The sequence below is a fragment of the Somniosus microcephalus genome, unplaced genomic scaffold (genome assembly GCF_052327205.1).
Source record: "Somniosus microcephalus isolate GS21.2 unplaced genomic scaffold, FLI_Smic_1.0 unresolved_chr1, whole genome shotgun sequence".
In the NCBI taxonomy this organism is placed as follows: domain Eukaryota; kingdom Metazoa; phylum Chordata; class Chondrichthyes; order Squaliformes; family Somniosidae; genus Somniosus; species Somniosus microcephalus.
In genome coordinates, this window is record NW_028225179.1 from 174,996,878 (window position 1) to 175,016,286 (window position 19,409).

At 52.5% G+C, this 19,409-nt stretch overlaps 1 protein-coding gene across 1 annotated transcript in view; it reads left to right on the forward strand.

Moving 5' to 3' along the window:
- The window catches only part of LOC147096600 (von Willebrand factor A domain-containing protein 7-like), a 67,799-nt gene that overhangs the window by 8,563 nt on the left and 39,827 nt on the right, over nucleotides 1–19,409 (forward strand). Inside the window, exons 2-4 of the mRNA XM_085973848.1 lie at nucleotides 10,346–10,468; nucleotides 15,250–15,432; nucleotides 17,842–17,917. Coding sequence (XP_085829974.1) covers nucleotides 10,346–10,468; nucleotides 15,250–15,432; nucleotides 17,842–17,917 — 382 coding nt within the window. The remainder of the gene's footprint in view (nucleotides 1–10,345; nucleotides 10,469–15,249; nucleotides 15,433–17,841; nucleotides 17,918–19,409) is intronic.

Genomic DNA, 19,409 nt, shown 5'->3' on the forward strand with positions numbered 1-19,409 from the left:
AGAAAAAGAGGTGAGGGAGGGGACCTGAGTTGGACTGGAACAAAGAATGTTCCACATATCCCATGAACTGATGAAGGGTCCCAGACCTGAAACGTTAACTCTGTTTCTCTCGCCACGGATGCTGCCTGGCCTGCTGAGTATTTCCAGCATTTTCTGTTGTTATTTCAGATTTCCAGCATCCGCAGTATTTTGCTATTACAGAAGAGGCAGCCTGCTCAGCCAGTGGGCCAACAAGAAGAGGCAGCCTGCCCAGCCAGTGGGCCAACAAGAAGAGGCAGCCTGCCCAGCCAGTGGGCCAACAAGAAGAGGCAGCCTGCCCAGCCAGTGGGTCAACAAGAAGAGGCAGCCTGCCCAGCCAGTGGGTCAACAAGAAGAGGCAGCCTGCCCAGCCAGTGGGACTGCAGGCGGATGATTCCATCCGGATATTCCATCTGATTCCTCCTCTTCTGCGTTTTCCTCTTCCATCTGCAAGCAGATGCTGTAAATGTGAAATGACAGCATAAAATGCTGCAAATACTCAGTTGGTCCCACTCCCCTCTCTCCCTCCCTCCCCCTCCCCTCTCTCCAGCCCTTCCCTCTCTCCCCCCCTACCCCCGCTCTCCTCTCTCCCTGTCTCCCCCTCCCCTCTCCGCCCCCTCTCTCTCCCCCTCCCCTCTCTCCCTCCCTCCCCCTCCCCTCTCTCCAGCCCTTCCCTCTCTCCCCCCCTACCCCCACTCCCCTCTCTCCCTGTCTCCCCCTCCCCTCTCCGCCCCCTCTCTCTCCCCCTCCCCTCTCTCCCCCTCCCCTCTCTCCCCCTCCCCTCTCTCCACCCCTTCCCTCTCTCCGCCCCCTCTCTCTCCCCCTCCCCTCGCTCCCTCCCTCCCCCTCCCCTCTCTCCCCCCCTCTCCACCCCTTCCCTCTCTCCTCCCTCCCCTCTCTGCCTCCCTCCCCTTCCCCCCCCTCCACCCCTTCCCTCTCTCCCCCTCCCCTCTCTCCCTCTCTCCCCCTCCCCTCTCTCCATCCCTTCCCTCTCTCCACCCTCCCCCCACCCCTCTCTCCCCCCACCCCTCTCTCCCCCCTCCTCTCTCTCCCCCTCCCCTCTCTCTCCCCCTCCCCTCTCTCCCCCTCCCCTCTCTCCCCCTCCCCTCTCCACCCCTTCCCTCTCTCCCCCCTCTCTCCCTACTCCCCTGCCCTCTCTCCCCCTCCCTTCGCTCCCCCTCTCCTCTCTCCCTCCCCCTCCCTTCTCTCCACCCCCTCCCTTCTCTCCACCCCTCCCCTCTCTCCATCCCTTCCCTCTCTCTCCCCCTCCCCTCTCTCCCTCCCTCCCCCTCCCCTCACCCCTTCCCTCTCTCCCCCACCTCTCTCTGCTTTTTTCCACCCTCTCCCCCTCACCTCTCTTTCCCCCTCCCCTCTCCCCCTCCCCTCTCTCCCCCTCTTCCTCTCTATCCCCTCTCTCTCTCTCTCTCCTCCCTCCCCTCTCCCCTCTCTCCCCCTCTCCCTCCTCCCTCCCCTCTCTCCCCCTCTCCCTCTGTATCCCCTCTCTCTCTCCCCCCTCTCTCTCTCTCCCCCTCTCTCTCTCTCTCCTCCTCTCTCTCTCTCTCTCTCTCTCTCCTCCCTCCCCTCTCCCCCCTGCCCTCTCTCCCCTCTCCCTCTCTATCTCCCCCTCTCCCTCTCCATCCCCCCTCTCTCTCTCCCCCTCTCTCTCTCTCCTCCCACCCCTCTCCCCCTCCCCTCTCTCCCCCTCTTCCTCTCTATCCCCTCTCTCTCTCCTCCCTCCCTCTTGTATGCCAGTCCGGCACTAGCCTCTGTTTACTGAGCGATTACCAGTGCAGAGGTGGCTGATAGCATCCTGAATAAACAATGCGTTGTGTATGAGAACTTGGCAAAGTGACAGGCCTCACCACCTCCAGGGCCCTAGGGCAGGCTAATGTGAGACTCATCCGGCTGAAATCACCTCATTCGTGGGAAATAAGGCCCAGCTTTGATTTCTCCGAAAAGGTATTTAGCACCTGGTGTACGAAGTTAATAATTCAAAGAATGATTCACTCAGACTTGCTGTCCGGTTGACTTTTTAATTGTGTCATTACATCATTAACTATTCATTATTTTAGTAGAATACCCTGTTTGGGTTCTATTTGTAATATATTATTGAGGAACCAAGGTGAAGGCCCAAGGCCTGGTAGTACCTAGCAACGCCAAGGTTGACAAGAGTAGGAGGGACGACAAGGTAACTCAGTCAAGTGACACCAATTTACAGCTACAGGAGGTGGGGACCCGAGGGAGGTAAGCAAGGCCCCAGCTGGAGTATTGTGTCCAGTTCTGGGCACCACACTTTAGGAAGGACGGGAAGGCTTTGGAGAGGGTACAGAGGAGATTTACTAGAATGGGTCCAGGGATGAGGGATTGCAGTTACCTGGGTAGACTGGAGAAGCTGGGGTGGTTCTCCTTAGAGCAGAGAAGGCTAGGAAGAGATTTGATAGAGGTGTTTAAAATCACGAAGAGTTTAGATAAGAGTAAATAAAGAGAAACGGTCCCCAGTGGCTGAAGGGTCGGTAACCAGAGGGCACAGATTTAAGGTGATTGGCTAAAGAACCTGGGGCGACATGAGGAAAAACTTTTTACACAACGAGTGTTTAGGATTTGGAAGGCACTGCCTGATAGGGTGGTGGATACAGAGTCAATAGTAGCCTTCAAAAGGGAATTGGATAAATTGCAGGGATATGGGGAAAGAGCAGAGGGGGGAGAGGGACTAACTGGATTGTTCTTCAAAAGAGCCGGCGCAGACTCGATGGGCCGAATGGCCGCCTTCTGTGCTGTACTATTCTAAGGTACTGATCAGCCATGATTTATTTGAATAGCAGAACAGGTTCGAGGGGCTGAATGGCCTCCTCCTGTTTGCATGAGCTGGGCAAGGAAACGCAAGGTGTGGGGATAGAATCACAAGTCTTGGGACAGGCAATAGGGTTCCAAGGATGCACACCACTTTCTTGTACCTTGCCCAAGTGGTTGTTTTTTTATGTGTGCAGTTGGGCGGTAAGTATTAGCAGGCTATTTGACTGTAGGGTCATCACAAATGTTCACAATCTTGCCCTCCTTTGACATGCAATTGCCCGCACTTTCCAGCAGGGAATAGTTAATAAATAGTGATCAGGAATTGATGCCCTGGTTTAATTTTCCCTCCCTCATTCCTTCCTTCCTTATTCTAAAGGCAACTCATTAACTCAGTCTTGTTAAGATGGACTAATTCTGTTTCATCTGTGGCTCAGTGGGTAGCACCCTCACCTTTGAGACAGAAGGTTGTAGATTCAAGTTCCACTCCAGAGACTTGAGCACCAAACCCAAGCTGACACACCAGTCCAATACTGAGGGAGTGCTGCACTGTCAGAAGTGCCGTCTTTTCGATGAGTCATTAAACCAAGGCTCCATCTGCTCTCTCAGGTGGACGTATAAGATCCCATGGCTAAGGATATACTTGCCTTGGAGGCGGTGCAACGCAAGTTCACTAGATTGATTCCTGGGATGAGAGGGCTGTCCTATGATGAGAGATTGTGTAGAATGGGCCGATACTCTCTGGAGTTTAGAAAAATGAGAGGTGATCCCATTGAAACATACAAGATTCTGAAGGGGATTGACAGGGTAGATGCTGAGAGGTTGTTTCCTCTGGCTGGAGTGTCTATAACTCGGGGGCATAGACTCAGGTTAATGGGTAGGCCATTTAAGACTGAGATGAGGAGGAATTTCTTCACTCAGAGGGTTGTGAATCTTTGGAATTCTCTGCCCCAGAGGGCTGTGAATGCTGAGTCTTTGAGTATATTCAAGGCTGAGATCGATAGATTTTTGGACTCTAGGGGAATCAAGGGATATGGAGATCAGGCGGGAAAGTGGAGTTGAGGTCGATGATCAGCCATGATCTTATTGAATGGCAGAGCAGGCTCGAGGGGCCGTATGGCCGACTCCTGCTATTACTTGTTATGTTCTTATGTTCTTAAGGCACTATATTGAAGAAGAAGAGCAGGGGAGATATTCATGGAGTCCTGGCCAATGTTGATCCCTCAATTAACATCACGAAAACAGATTATCTGGTCATTATCACATTGCTGTTTGTGGGAGCTTGCTTTGCTCAAATTGGCTGCTGTGTTTCCGGCATTACAACAGCAACTACACTTCAAAAATACTTCATTGGCTGTGAATACTTTGGGATGTCCTGAGGTCATGAAAAACGTTATATAAATGCAAGTCTTTCTTTTCTTTTTATCAGCAAAGAGCCGGGATTGAACTACACTGGGCAGTGCATGTAAGGTCGCGCTTATTTCCAACACCAAATTTCTGATTGATCACCTTGGAGGACAAGAGCTGATTTCTGGTTGTTCCCCTTGGAGGACAAGACACACCCAGCAGTTTCTCTGGAATGGGTAATTAGATCCTGCCTGCCTAAGTAATCAATTACTTTGCAAAGTATAATTTGCGCCATTCTGATTTCCAGACTCCAGACAGAACAGAGCTGATATAGAACAGATAGGGCTCACCCTCACGGGTCAAGACCTTGTCCCACCTCCTAAACAAGTTCCTGCCCCCCCCAACAAGTTCCTAACATTCATCCCACCCCCCAAGTTTTGACCCTGACCGTTCCCCCTCAAGTTCCTGACATTCTCCCCCTGCCGAAGTGCCTGACCTGCCCCTCACCGAGTTTCTGACCTCCTCCCATTGAGCTCCTGACCTCCCCCCCGCCGAAGTTCCTGACCTCCCCCAAGTTTCTGACCTCCTCCCAAAGAGTTGCTGACCTCCTCCTGTCCAAGTTCCTGACCTCCTCCCGCCGAAGTGTCTGACCACCTCACCCCCCCAAGTTCCTGACCTCCTCCCGCCAAAGCTCCTGACCTCCTCCTGTCCAAGTTCCTGACCTCCTCCTCCCGCCCAAGTTCCTGACCTCCTCCAGCCCAAGTTCCTGACCTCCTCCCGCCCAAGTTCCTGACCTCCTCCCGCCGAAGTGTCTGACCTCCTCCCGCTGAAGTGTCTGACCTCCTCACCCCCCCAAGTTCCTGACCTCCTCCCGCCGAAGTGTCTGACCTCCTCACCCCCCAAGTTCCTGACCTCCTCCCGCCAAAGCTCCTGACCTCCTCCCGCCGAAGTTCCTGACCTCCTCCCGCCGAAGTGTCTGACCTCCTCCCCCGCCCAAGTTCCTGACCTCCTCCCGCCGAAGTTTCTGACCTCCTCACCCCCCAAGTTCCTGACCTCCTCCCATTGAGTTCCTGACTTCCTCCCATTGAGTTCCTGACCTCCTCGCCCCCTCCAAGTTCCTGACCTCCCCCCGCTGAATTTTCTGACCTCTTCCCTGCCCAAGTTCCTGACCGCGCCCTGCCGAAGTTTCTGACCTCCTCCCCCACCCAAGTTCCTGAACTCCCCTCCACCCCCACCACACCTCCATGGATGGGGTATTGTGTGTGGGTCACGGATTGTTAACAAGATTATTGGGAATTAAATGAATAGTGATAGTGTTGTGACTTCCGGATTTCAGCCAGTCCAATGATATCACTTGCCACAGGCAGCACGGTGGCATAGTGGTTAGCACTGTTGCCTCACAGCGCCAGGGACCCGGGTTCGAATCCGGCCTCGGGTGACTGTCTGTGTGGAGTTTGCACATCCTCCCCGTGTTTGCGTGGGTTTTCTCCGGGTGCTCCGGTTTCCTCCCACAGTCCAAAGATGTGCGGGTTAGGTTGATTGGCTATGATAAATTGACCCTTAGTGTTAGGGGATTAAATACGTGGGGTTACGGGGATAGGGTGGGATATGTGTTGGTGTAGGGCTTACCGGGATCGGGTGGGATATGTGTCGGTGCAGGCTCGATGGGCCGAAATGGCCTCTATCTGCACTGTGGGGTTTCTGTGATTCTGTGATACGCACCGAGCTACCCGAGAAATCAACCAGGCCCAGGGGGAGGAGAGGGAGAAGGTGGTGCGGGTGTAAAGGGGGTGGGGTTGGAAGAACGTGATCCGTTTTACCATCTAGATCATGTTCTCATCTCATTTCCCACCTCCCCAACTTTAGACTTGGAACATGCTCTTCCACATTCCCACTGAGATCTCCGAGCTCTTTAACACCCCCAAGTTTCTGACCTCCTCTCCCCTCCCCTTTGATCCTCTCTCGCTCCCCTTTCAATCATCTCTCTCTCCCACTCCAAACACCCATCTCTCTCCCACTCCAAACACCCCTCTCTATCCATTCCTCCAATCCCCTCTCTCTCCATCCGTCTGAACCCCTCTCTCCCCACTCCGATCCATTCTCTCCCCCCTCCGATCCTCTCTCTCCCCTCTGATCCACTTTCTCTCCAACTCCGATCCCCACTCTCTTCCCCTCCGATAATCTCACTCCCCCTCCGATCCTCTCTCTCCCCCTACGATCCTCTCTCTCCCCCTCCGATCCTCTCTCACCCCCTCCAATCCTCTCCTTCCCCCTCCGATCCTCTCCTTCCACCTCCGATCCGATCCTCTCCCCCTCCGATCCTCTCACTCCCCCTCCGATCCTCTCTCTCCCCCTCCGATCCTCTGTCTCCCCCTCCGATCCTCTCACTCCCGCTCCGATCCTCTGTCTCCCCCTCCGATCCTCTGTCTCCCCCTCCGATCCTCTCTCTCCCCCTCCGATCCTCTCTCTCCCCCTCCGATCCTCTCTCTCCCCCTCCGATCCTCTCTCTCCCCCTCCGATCCTCTCTCCCCACTCTGATCCTCTCTCCCCCCGCTAACGACCCTTACCTCTCCCCCTCCGATCCCATCTCTCCTCCTCCGATCCTCTCTCACCCTCTCCGATCCTCTCTCTCCCCTCCGAACCTCTCTCCCCCCTCCGATCCTCTCTCCCCCCCCCACCAACTCCTACCTCTCCCCCTCCAATCCCATCTCTCCTCCTCCGATCCTCTCTCTCCCTCTACGATCCTCTCTCTCCCCCTCCGATTCTCTCTCTCTACTCTCCAATCCTCTCTCTCCCCCTCCGATCCTCTCTCTCCCCCACACCCCCAACAAGCTCTGAATAGGCTTTCGACTCTGAGACGGGAGAAATATGTACTTATAGACGGCATGTGCTGGAATTGAGGCTCTACATAGTATTAAATAATATTATGATGGAGTAGTTACAGCACAGAAACTGGCCATTCATCCTTGCAGGTTTCTGGTGGTGTTTATGCTCCACAGGAGCTTCCTCCCTCCTTCATCTAACCCCTTCGCCATATCCTTCTATTCCCTTCTCCTCATGTGTTTGTCTCGCTTCTCCTTAAATGCATCTGTGCTATGTGGTCGCGAGTTCCACATTCTCACCACTGTCTGGGGAAAAAAGTTTCTCCTGAATTCCCTATTGGAATTATTAGTGACTATCTTGTATTTATGTCCCCTAGTTCTAGTCTCCCCTGACAAGTGGCCACATCTTCTCTACGTCTACCCTATCAAACCCCTTTCATAATCTTGAAGACCTCTGGCTGGTCACCTCTCATCTCTCACCTCTAGAGGAAAGAGCCTGTGTGACGTTCAGATTGGTTTGAACTTCTGTCTGACAGTTTATAGTGTTCAAACCCATGGAACAGACTACTCAAGACAAAGATTTCAGAGTAAACTATTCTTCACTCAAAATCAGCAAGAGGTTACAAGTAAGCACACACAATATGACATGACAACCCATCCTCTCTCCCTTACTGATTACAAGCACGCACAAATCTAAATCATTTACTTTAAGCTCAAGTGATCATAAGCAACCACATACGCACTAACACCAGTGAGAGGTCAATTCAGCGATGACTAGACGTATGACTTCAACTGGCAACTGGCCAAGTTGCTTTCGACTGCAGCTGCGAGTGGTCATTTTACAGCATCTTTATACCCCAAAACTTGGCAACTGGCCCACAGCATTCATGTCCCGAACTGTGTGAAGGGCCTTGTTTTCTCTCTCTTCTTTCCTATCTGTTTCCACGCTTGGTCGACCAAGGCCCAGTTCTGACGCAGGGTCTTCGACCTGAAACGTTAACTCTGTTTCTCTCTCTGCAGATGCTGCCTGACCTGCTGAGCATTTCCAGCATTTTCTGTTTTTAGTTAAGGCTAGTTACTTCATGGGTTGAAGAAGTCCTTGTTTTTGCACCTGAGGGTTGACTCCTTGTTCTCACAGAACTTTGGGCGAAAAATTGAGTCGCGCCCCCTTTGGGGCGCTAACTTCGCCGGGGTGCTACTTTTAGCGCCCCCGAAAAATTAGTGCCCCCATGACAGAAATTGAGCGGTAGCGCCCCAAGAGGGAAGCAAGGCACCACTGGAAGCGCCCCGCCTCCCTCTTCGGGCTCTGTGAGGGAATATCGTGGCGCTACGTGCCATGATATTGCAGGCCTTCCTCCCCTTCTTAAAGGGGAGGGGCGTTGCGCAGCGCGACCCGGGGCCCAGCTGGGCCCCCGGGGATCGGGAGTGCCGGCAAAACAGCCTGGCACTCAAGAGAAGGGGGGGCGGGTATGGAGGCCGGGGAGGGCAGCGGAAGCAGGTGCTGCCAGGCAGCCAGCAACAAAAATGGCCGCCTGGCACCTCGCCTTTAAATAACGCTGCCCTGGCCGCAGGTAGGCCCCCCTGACCCCGTCGGGCATAGCGTCTGGCGGTAAGTCAGGGGGCGATACCGAAGATCGTGGCCGGGGCGCGAGCGGGGCGCTGCGTATGGCGATGACGTCATCGCCAGCAGCGCAGTGCCGCCGCTAACCTCCCGCTGAATTTTGCGGGAGGCGTTGGCAGCGCCCTCTTAGGGCGCTAACGGGAGGCACAAAGCAACCAAATTTTTCCCCCTTTATCTTTTGGAGAAAAAAACCCAGCTTGCAAGCACATCATTTATTTTATGAATGTTTAGTAAAGCAGTCTCTTGCCCTCAAAGCTTGTCAGTACATTAAATTTAGTCACTTTAGGTTCAGTCAAGTTTACCATGAATGGTGTATTCTTACAAGCCCTAGCCTGTTCAATCTTTCTTGATCGGTACAACCTCTCAGTTCTGGTATCATCCTTGTAAATCTTTTTTGTACCTTCTCCAGTGCCTCTATATCCTTTTTATAATACGGAGGACAGAACTGTTCGCGGTGCTCCCAAGTGTGGTCTGTAACGTTTAACCCGCGGTCTTCTTTGTGACTCCGCTCTTCTTGTGCTTTCCTTCAGACGTCCAGTTATCCTCACATCAGGAACGCTGACGAGACTCTTTGGGGGTGGGAATCGGACACGGGCGGGGACTCAATACAGGCGGTTATCGCATCGGTCAACCATTATTCGCCTGGCCTGATGTTCAGTTGCGTTAACTTCGATAGAACTGAATGGTTCTTCAGGGGTGTGGCATAACGGACGTCAATTGCGTTTCCACCTGTTTTGTGTCTCAGCCAAGTCCAAACCCACCACGTCAACCCCTCACCCCGACCCCCACCCCACCCATGAGTTTCAATGGCGATACCTGACTAGCATAGCTTTATTTAGGCACGGTGGGCTGGATTTTCATTGGGCCGTGGAGTCAAGGTTGGAGGCGTGTGGGCCGTTTAAAATCCTGAAATCGGGGGTCCCGACACCATCCCGCCCCCAACCCGCCTCCATGCCAGTTTCAAAGGAGGCAGGTACCCGCCCCGCACTGGGACCCGCCTCCCCGAGGCGGGAAGGGGATTACTGCCAATTAACTGCCTGTTAACAGGTAGTTAACAGGCAGTTTTTAGCCTAATCCCTATTTTCATTGTTGAAATGTGGGATTCCCGGTGGCTCCAAACCATGCCAAGTTAGCGAGGCGGGCCGTCGGGATGAAGGGCTTGGAGGGGTCGAGATGTCCGGTGTTCAGGTGAGTGATGGGTGCATGAGTGCAGAGGTAAGTGTGTTTGGTCTGTGTAAAGTGTTTAAAGAAGTTCTACTAATCTTTACTTACCTTTACAGCCTTCCTTCCTTCAGGTCTCGGGAGTCCCTCATCTCACCGGCACAGAAAGCAGAATGGCCGCCAGCTGTCAAAATCTGCAGCCTCTGCTTTCTGTTCCGGGGAGATCTCTAAATCATCCTGAGAGGAAGGAATTAACCTGGAGTACAGATTGTCAGTGTTTGACAGCTTCAAACAGCTAAGAAACGCTGATATTTCATCTGTCAAAAGGTCTTGACAGATGAAATTTCAATCTGTGACGTCACCTGTTGCCGAGTGGCCCTTAATTGGCCTGCTGAGCTCGCCGGGCGGGCTCAACAAGGTCAATCAAGTCTAAATCGCGTGGGTTGGCTAGAACTCAATGGAGGCTGGACTACAACCCCAAAAGTTGTAGTCCCGCCTCCTACCCGCCTCCTCAATGAAAATCCAGCCCGGTGTATCCAATGGAGTAGATGGTCACTAATTGCTCTTTATTGTGGTCCTTTGGCAGCCTCGGTGTCACCCTCCCATTTCGTGCAAGCCATCCAGAAGGTCATTGAAGGAAACAATGAGGTGGAAATCTACAGCGCGAATCAGCCTTCTTATTACTTTTACTGTGAGGAAATCCAGCAGGGTAAGTGTGCAACTGGGCTGCTCAGCGATGACCATGACCCCCTAAACCTTTCGTTTCCAGTTGTGCCAGCTGCAGAAGCTGCCGGAAAAACCATCGGGCCCAGAAGCAAAATGGAAGCACGCCCAGCTATGGTAATGACTGGCTGAAGGTGGAGGGAGTTGGCTGAACCCTTACAGCTACCAGGATCTGGCCTGGGATCACCTCACTCTGCCGAGCCCCTGAAAACACCTCAGAAGGGGTGAGGGCAAGGGGGGCAAGAGCTGGCATCATGGCATCGACCCCGCCCTGATTTTCCCGCTGGTGCAGCCTCGCTGTGGGGTAAATTCACCAATCCCCGTGCTCCCACAGGAGAGGGGAGGGGACGATAGGGGGGGGTGGGGGGGGCCGTTTATGGATCGCCCAAGGGTAGCGCTGCAGGTGGAGCCCACGGCCATAAGGGAGCCTGCCCGACTTTCCATCTGTTCAAATTGATGGGCAGAAAAGATAAATCACAGAATCACAGAAACCCCACAGTGCAGATAGAGGCCATTTCGGCCCATCGAGCCTGCACCGACACATATCCCACCCGATCCCCGTAACCCCTTCACCAACACATATCCCATCCTATCCCCACGTATTTAATCCCCCTAACACTAAGGGTCAATTTATCATAGCCAATCAACCTAACCCGCACATCTTTGGACTGTGGGAGGAAACCGGAGCACCCGGAGAAAACCCACGCAAACACGGGGAGAATGTGCAAACTCCACACAGACAGTCACCCGAGGCCGGATTCGAACCCGGGTCCCTGGCGCTGTGAGGCAACAGTGCTAACCACTATGCCATCGCTCCGTTTCTTGTTTATTTTACGCTAATCGCTGAGCCCAGGGGAGTCAATATAGGGGGCAATTTTAACCTAACACGCCCCCGCCCCCCCCCAAATTAGGCAACTAACGGGATCGGGTTCAACACTGGTTTTACATTCCTCCCGTTAAGCTGCATGGCCGGGCAGCGGTCTGGAGGCCCCGCACAATCTTTACAATGGAAAAACCGCGCATGTGCAGAAATCTGATAGGGCCACGCAGCCCGTTAAAGGGGTCGACCGTCCCCCCACGCCAAAAAAACATTAGAGGAAACATCGACCCCGCCTTGATTTTACTCTCCTTTGAAGTCAATATCTGGCGAGGGTGTAAAACCGGCATTCCACCTGTAACATTTGCTTATTGAATTATCATTGGCCCGCAGGCATCTGTAAGGAATACCTATTATATTCACATGTGATCACATGCTGAGTTGTCTTTGGCCTGCAGGCATCTGTAAGGACTGCTATTGTTTTGGAAGACCCAGGCTAGGGGTCTTAACTCCATCTTGTCCCCACTGTGCTGTATGATTGAGTTCACAGGCCTGATGCTTCATAAAAGAGTTTAAACTGTAATACTCCGTTGTCCTGCAAGTTATTACTTTGTACAAAGTGTGCAAAACAAGACATCACCCAATCCCGTGGGATGCCCGCCCAGAGTGTTCAGTTCAAGTTAACCCCGGCCCCCCCACACAGGCTCAGGATGGTCCCGTCTGTCCCCAAAATATGCAAGCAAGGTTCGGCAGCACGGCATCTAACCTTACGATGGGGCCAAGTGTCATCACAGTTCAAGCGGACGAGGATAAATCCACCCAGCCCCTTGACTGACATTCCAGCGGCTGTGTGAGGGGAAAGGGTTCTTTCTCTTTGTAATACCTTCAGCTGTGAAGTGAGTTTCTGTCAGCAATGTTCAGTTAGTGAAAGGGATTCTCGCCTGTTTTTGCTGAGAAGGAGATTCAGCTGAGGCCACAGACTGTCTTTGTTTGCTCAGCCTTCGGGAGCTGCCAGAGATCTGGCAGCAGTGAGCTAGCTGTGGACATAGTTTGACTGTAGAGTCGAGCGTGTAAAATTATGAGGGGCCCAGATAGAGTGGATAGGAAGGAACTGTTTCCCTCAGCAGAGAGGTGAAGAACCAGGGGGCACAGATTTAAAGTAATTGGGGGAAGGTTTAGAGGGGAGTTGAGGAGACCTTTTTTCACCCAGAGGGTGGTGGGGGTCTGGAACTCACTGCCGGAAAGGGTGGTAGAGGCAGAAACCCTCATCATATTTAAAAAGTACTTGGATATGCACCTGAAGTGCTTTAACCTACAGGGCTATGGACCAAGAGCTGGAAAGTGGGATTAGGCTGGATAGCTCTTTGTCGGCCAGCACGGACACGATGGGCCGAATGGCCTCCTTTCTGTTCCTTAAATTTCAATGATTCTATGATTCAGAGAGTGACTCCTCTGAGGGCAGGTGCATAACGTTCCTGTCAAAGGCTTTTTCTTCCCTGTAACTATCTCAAGTTGAATGATTTGATTGACCGTTCAGTCAAGGTGAAGGCCTTTGGGGCTGGGTGGGGGCAGGGGGTTGGGAGGTGGGGGTGGGGGTGGGGGGTAGGGTGGGGGTTGGGAGGGGGGTGGAGGGGTGGAGGTGGGGGGTGCGATTCTTGTTAAAAATAATCTGAAGCTATTGCAGCCAATTGGATGAGGTAATGTCAGGAACATATGGATTCTCACATAGGGAAAGAAAGCTTTGAAGGGTAGATACTTCAGAATTCAATTAAGGTCAAACCTAAGCAATGGCTGTTTTTCAGACTGTGGTGTTCCCCAAGGGTCAGTGCTGGGGCCGCTGCTATTTTTGATATATGTATAAATGACCTGGATATTGGAATACAAAGTAGAATTTCTAAATTTGCTGATGACACCAAGCTTGGGGGTTTGGCAAACAGTGAGGATTATATCACTCGACTGCAACAGGACATAGAGACCTAGAAAGGCTAGCAGAATGGGCAGACAAGTGGCAGATGGAATTTAATACAGAGAAGTGTGAGGTGATACATTTTGGCAGAAGGAACAGGGAGAGGCAATATACACTTAATGGCACAGTTTTAAAGAGTGTCCAGGTCAGAGGGACCTGGGAGTTAATATGCATGGGTCCATGAAGGTGGCAGAACAAATTGCTAACAAAGCAGATGGGATCTTGGGCTTCATAAATAGAGGTATTGTGTACAAAAGTAGAGAAGTTATGCTGAAAATGTATAAAGCGCTGGTTAGGCCACAACTGGAGTATTGCATCCAGTTCTGGTCACTACACTTTAGGAAGGATGTGAAGGCCCTGGAGAGGGTGCAGAGGAGATTTACCAGAATGGTTCCAGGGGTGGGGGATCTTAGCTACGACAGGTTGGAGAAGCTGGATTTGTTTTCATTAGAGCAAAGGAGGTTGTGGGGTGATTTGATAGAGGTGTACAAGATTATGACGGGTTTGGATAGGCTAGACGGGGAAAGGCTGTTCCCACTAGTTGATGGTACAAGGACTAGGGGACACAGATTTAAGGTTTTGGGCAAGAGATACAGGGGTGACGTGAGGAAAAGCTTTTTTACGCAGTGAGTGGTGAGGACCTGGAACTCGCTGCCGATGGAAGTGATGGAAGCGGAGACACTCAATGTTTTCAAGGGGAGAGTGGATAGGCACTTGAAGGAAATAAACTTGCAGGGCTACGGGGATAGAGCGGGGCAATGGGACTGATAGGATTGCTCCACAGAGAGCCGGCACGGACTCAATGGGCCGAATGGCCTCCTTCTGTGCCGTTATGACTCTATGGGGGAAAAATTCAGTTGGTTTGTGCCTCCCGTTAGCACCTTAAGAGGGCGCTAATGGGGCGCAAAGCAACTAGTGCCCGTGCGCGGCGATGTTTGCGCTGCTCATGAAATTAACTAGACTTTTGCGGCGGCACTAAACACTACCGCCACGATCTCCTGCGCCGGCAGATCGTGACATCAGTCGAGTGTGCAACGCCCCGGTAGCACCCCAGACCGGATATTGAGTGGCGCCCCCTGCCTTACCGCCTGCCGCTAGCAATGACAGGTTGAGGGGAGCGTTTTGCAGTCAGGAAGGGACTGGGGGAGCGCTATTTAAAGACGACCGCTTCCTGCCTTTTTTTGTTGGTGACATTTTTGCACCATGCATTCTGAGAGAGAGATAGAGAGAGACTTCTGGAGAGATTCAACACTGTGTGAAGGAGTTTTGGGTACTGAGCAGCACTTTGCAGGTTCATTTTGATTTGCCCTTCCTTGTATTGATTTAGAAGAGACTGTGGGGGCTGCACTCTGAGCTCTTTCCCTGGGCCTCTCCATTGTTCTTTCCAGCAGATTTGATGTACAGGACTCTCCAGGCCGAGATTCAAGGCTGCATTGAGCAGGATGTGGATGGAGAACGAGATCAACCCTCCCCTTTAAGAACTGGCTGGCGCCATTGTGTCTGTATTCCATTGCTGACTGACATCACATGAGCTTCGCCAGCGCTCTGAGGTAGCGCCTCACTCCTCGGCCGTTGCGCCTTAAGACAGTTGTGAAGCGCCTGATTTAGTGCTCCAATCACCTCCAGGGGCGATAAAAGCCAAGTTTGCAGTCGGAGGCGATAATTAGCGCCAGGCGCTAATCTTTGCGCCCGGCCGATAATTGTGCCCCAAATGGGGCAATACCGAATTTCTCCCCCTGTGACTCTAAGCAACTACACCGAGCTTGGAACCGTAGCGTGGGGAGTTCTCCAGTGATTTTGCGAGGTATAGCCTTGAGTGTGCTGTTAAGTATATGAGTCATTATTGCCACTTACTACTCTGTAACCATCAACAGGAAATGCTTTTGAACCCCATTATTTTGAGGAGTAACGTATAAACTTCTAAGCAAGAGCATCCATTCCCCAACAGCTGCACCCTATCATTGATGTACATCTTCGCTTGCAGGGATGAAACAGATCGAAATCAATCAGCGTTCCATGTATTCTATCCTGAAGAAGCCGAACATTAATACGGCCTCTCTGGATACGGCCAGGATCTCTTCAGGAATTGCTTTGCACATCATTCAGAAATTTTACAGCAACAGCAACTGGGTGGAACTGGGATCCACCGAGCCCTACACACGTTTGGGTAAGGACAAGTGTGGAAATCTTTCCCTGTGGTGATGGCGTCAAGTCCCTGGGGGGGGGTGGGGAGTTTAAAGAGGGTAGTCAGGTGGTGCTCTTTCACCCTAAGGTGTCAGCTGCAGCTCAGTGGGTAGCACTCTTGCCTCTGAGTCAGAAGGTTGTGGGTTCAAGTCCCACTCCGGAGACTTGAGCACAAAATCTAGGCTGATGTTCCCAGTGCAGTACTGAGGGAGCACTGCAATGTCGGAGGTGCCGTCTTTCGGATGAGACGTTAAATACAAGACCCCATCTGCCCTCTCAGGTGGACGTAAAAGATCTCACGGCCAGTATTTCGAAGACTAGCAGGGGAGTTTCTTCCTGGTGTTCTGGGACAATATTTATCCCTCAACCAACATCGCTAAAAAACAGATTATCTGGTCATTTATCACTTTGCTGTTTGCGGGAGCTTGCTGTGCGCAAATTGGCTGCCTCGTTTCCCACATTGCAACAGTGACTACACGTCAAAAGTACTTCATTGGCTGTAAAGCATTTTTGGACATCCTGAGGTGCATGAAAGATGTTGTATGAATTGCGAGTCTTTCTTTTATTATAACAGTTCTGGAATAAGTAACCGGGGAAGACCATTCTGGCCAACAGTAGAAATGGGTTAACGAGGCAATTAGAAGTGGCACATTGAAAATCCATCGCATCCTGGCTTGGAAGTATATTGGCCGTTCCTTCAACGTCGCTGGGTCAAAATCCTGGAACTCCCTCCCCAACAGCACTGTGGGAGTACCTTCCCCGCACGGACTGCAGTGGTTCAAGAAGGCGGCTCACCACCACCTTCTCAAGGGCAACTAGGGATGGGCACTAAATGCCGGCCTTGCCAGTGACGCCCATAGTCCCCAAATTAATTTTTTTTTAAATCTGATCATTTGGGACCTGAAACCAGAAGAAATGAAACCTGTTGCTTGGTTGTAAAAAAAAGCCCAATTGGATCACTAATGTCCTTCAGCGAAGGGAACCTGCTGCCCTTACCCAGTCTGACCCACACATGACTCCTGACCCGCGCTGCTTGGTTGACTCTTAAAGCCCTTACGGCAATTAGGGACTACCCATACCGTTGAATGCTTCCTCAGAAGGGTGTTATGCTTTCTGCAGTGAATCAGAGCTAGCATTGCCTGATTGGCCACACCTTGCAAGAAGCCACCACTCATTCTGATAGGCCTTGGCACACCTTCCTGGCAATAACCCATGGAGAAAACCATGGAGGCAGGAGCAGAGCTGTGCCATCTGCTGCAAGGAATGCCAGCAGCTAACACGCAGCACAGGACTGGCACCTGTAATGGCCAGCTGAAGCGTGACACTTGACTGCATGGCCTCGGTGCATGGCCTCGGTGCATGGTCTTGGTGTATAGCCTTAGTGCATAGCCTCAGTGCATGGCCTCGGTGCATGGTCTTGGTGTCTATCCTTAGTGCATTGGACTTGGTGCATGGCCTCTGTGTATGGTCTCAGTGCATGGCCTTAGTGCATAGCCTTGGTGCATGGCCTTGGTGCATGGCCTCTGTGTATGGCCTCTGTGCAAGGCCTCGGTGCATGGTCTTAGTGCATGGATTTGGTGCTTACCTATGGGGATGATAAAGTAGAACATAGGAACCATTCAGCCCTCGAGCCTGTTCTGCTATTCAATTAGATCACGGCTGAACTGTATCTCAACTCCATCTATCCGCCTTGGTTCCTTGTTCCTCAATACCCTCATCTAACAAAAATCTATCAATCTCAGTTTTGAAATTTTTTAGTTGACCCCCAGCCTCACAGATTTTTGGGGAGAGAGTTTCAGATGTCCTTTGTGTAAATAAGCGCTTCCTGACATCACCCCTGAATGGCCCAGCTCTAATTTTAAGTATATGCCCCTCGGGAAGGTAGAGTTGAGGTAAAAGAACTGCCATGATCTCATTGAATGGCGGAGCAGGTTACAAGGGGCCGTATGGCCAACTCCTGCTCCAAATTCTTATGTTCTTATGTAATATTGGGCGGGGTGTAAATCCAACTTTTCACCCAATCCTGTCAGTTCCCGCCAGGCTACAATTGCCCCCACACTCACCCATTCCCACTTTACTACTGGTTCTGGATTTGCATCAATACTGAATCCCAATACAGCTTTAGTACAGCCTCCAGCTTTGTACTTAGTATTACTGGTTCCCAGTGCCAGTACTCTGCTACTTGCCCTTGTGCTACCATGTTTGTTTTGGGGGAGATTGTGGGAAGTATATGACTGTAAATGGGCCCAGAATACATTACATCGCGAGCGTCATCCTAAAGTGTTGCAGAGAACGCTACACACGGCCTTGGATCACACGAGTGCCAATCAGTGAGGACCTGCCACGGAGCAAAGACTGTTTAATCTGTGCTTTCTCATCTCTTCAAATGCAGTGGACTCCTCAAGCCTACCCTACCCAATCGCTTCCAGATCACAACCAACGTGCAAAGATTGTGAGAAAAATCCCAGGTAAACAGACAGGAAATCCACTGGAGCAACTGCTTGATGCTATTATGACCTACGAAACTGACGCAGGCAAAGACCAGCTGGCCATCAAGCCTGTCCCGTACCACGATGACCGGAGCATGGTGTCTAGACATTTCCACCCTCCCTCTCAACAGTCCCCTTCCTCCATCCTTCCTCCCTTTCCACCCTCCCTCTCACCCACTCGCTCTCACCCTCACTTTCATCCACCCCCACACCTCACCACTCCGTCTAATACCCAAAGCCTCCCTCTCAGCCCATCCCACTCCCCTCACCAACACCCTCCCCCTCACCCACTCCACTCCCTGCCTCTCACCCACACCCTCCCACTCACCCACACCCTCCCCCTCACCCACACCCTCCATCTCACCCACTTCCCTCCCCCTCACCCACCCCCTCCCCCACTCCCCTCCCCCACCCCTCCCCCTCACCTACACCCTCCCTCTCACCTACTCCCCACCCCCTCACCCACTCTCCTCCCCCTCACCCACCCCCCCTCACCCACTCCCCTCACCCTCCCTCTCACCCACTCCCCTCCCCCCTCACACACACCCTCTCCCTCTCACCCACTCCCCTCACCCGCACCCTCTCCCACTCCCCTCCCCCTCATCCACACTCTCCCCTCACCCACTCCCTCCCCCTCACTCCCCTCCCCCTCACCCACACCCTCCCCCTCACCCACTCCCCTCCCTCTCACCCACTCCCTCCCCCTCACCCACACCCTCTCCACTCCCCTCCCCTCATCCACTTCCCTCCCCCTCACTCCCCTCCCCCTCACCTACCCCCTCACCCCACACCCTCCCCCTCACCCACTCCCCTCCCCCTTACCCACTCCCTCCCTCTCACCCACACCCTTCCCCTCATCCACACCCTCCCTCTCATCCACCCCCTCACCCAGACCCTCCCCTCACCCACTCCCCTCCCCCTCACCCACTCCCCTCCCCCTCACCCACACCCTCCCCCTCACCCACACCCTCCCTCTCACCCACACCCTCCCCCTCACTCCCACCCTTCCTCCAACCCCTCTGAGTCTTGGCCTTTTGGGCCACGAATCTCGAAAGCGTCAGAGCTATGACAGATATAGCACTGAACCCCAAGCCATTTCAGTAATGCCTATGGACTGGTGAGAATGTGGAACACGTGGAGCGTTTGAGGGGAATAGCATAGATATATTTAAGGGAAAGCTGGATAAAACCCCGAGGGAGAATGGAATAGAAGGATATGCTGATAGTTAGATGGAGAGGGATGGTATGCGACTCGTGGGGAGCGTAAACACTGCACGGACCAGTTGGGCTGAATATCCTGTTTCTGTGTTGTAAGTTCTATATATTCCTATTCTTACATAGTCCCCTGGTTCTCCCCAATCTGCTAAATTGCAATAATCTATCAATAGGGACACTATCCGACCCTTTCATTATTTTATAGACCTCTATCAAGTCTACGCTGCTGTAAAGTAAGTAGACAGTGGTCCTTGAGC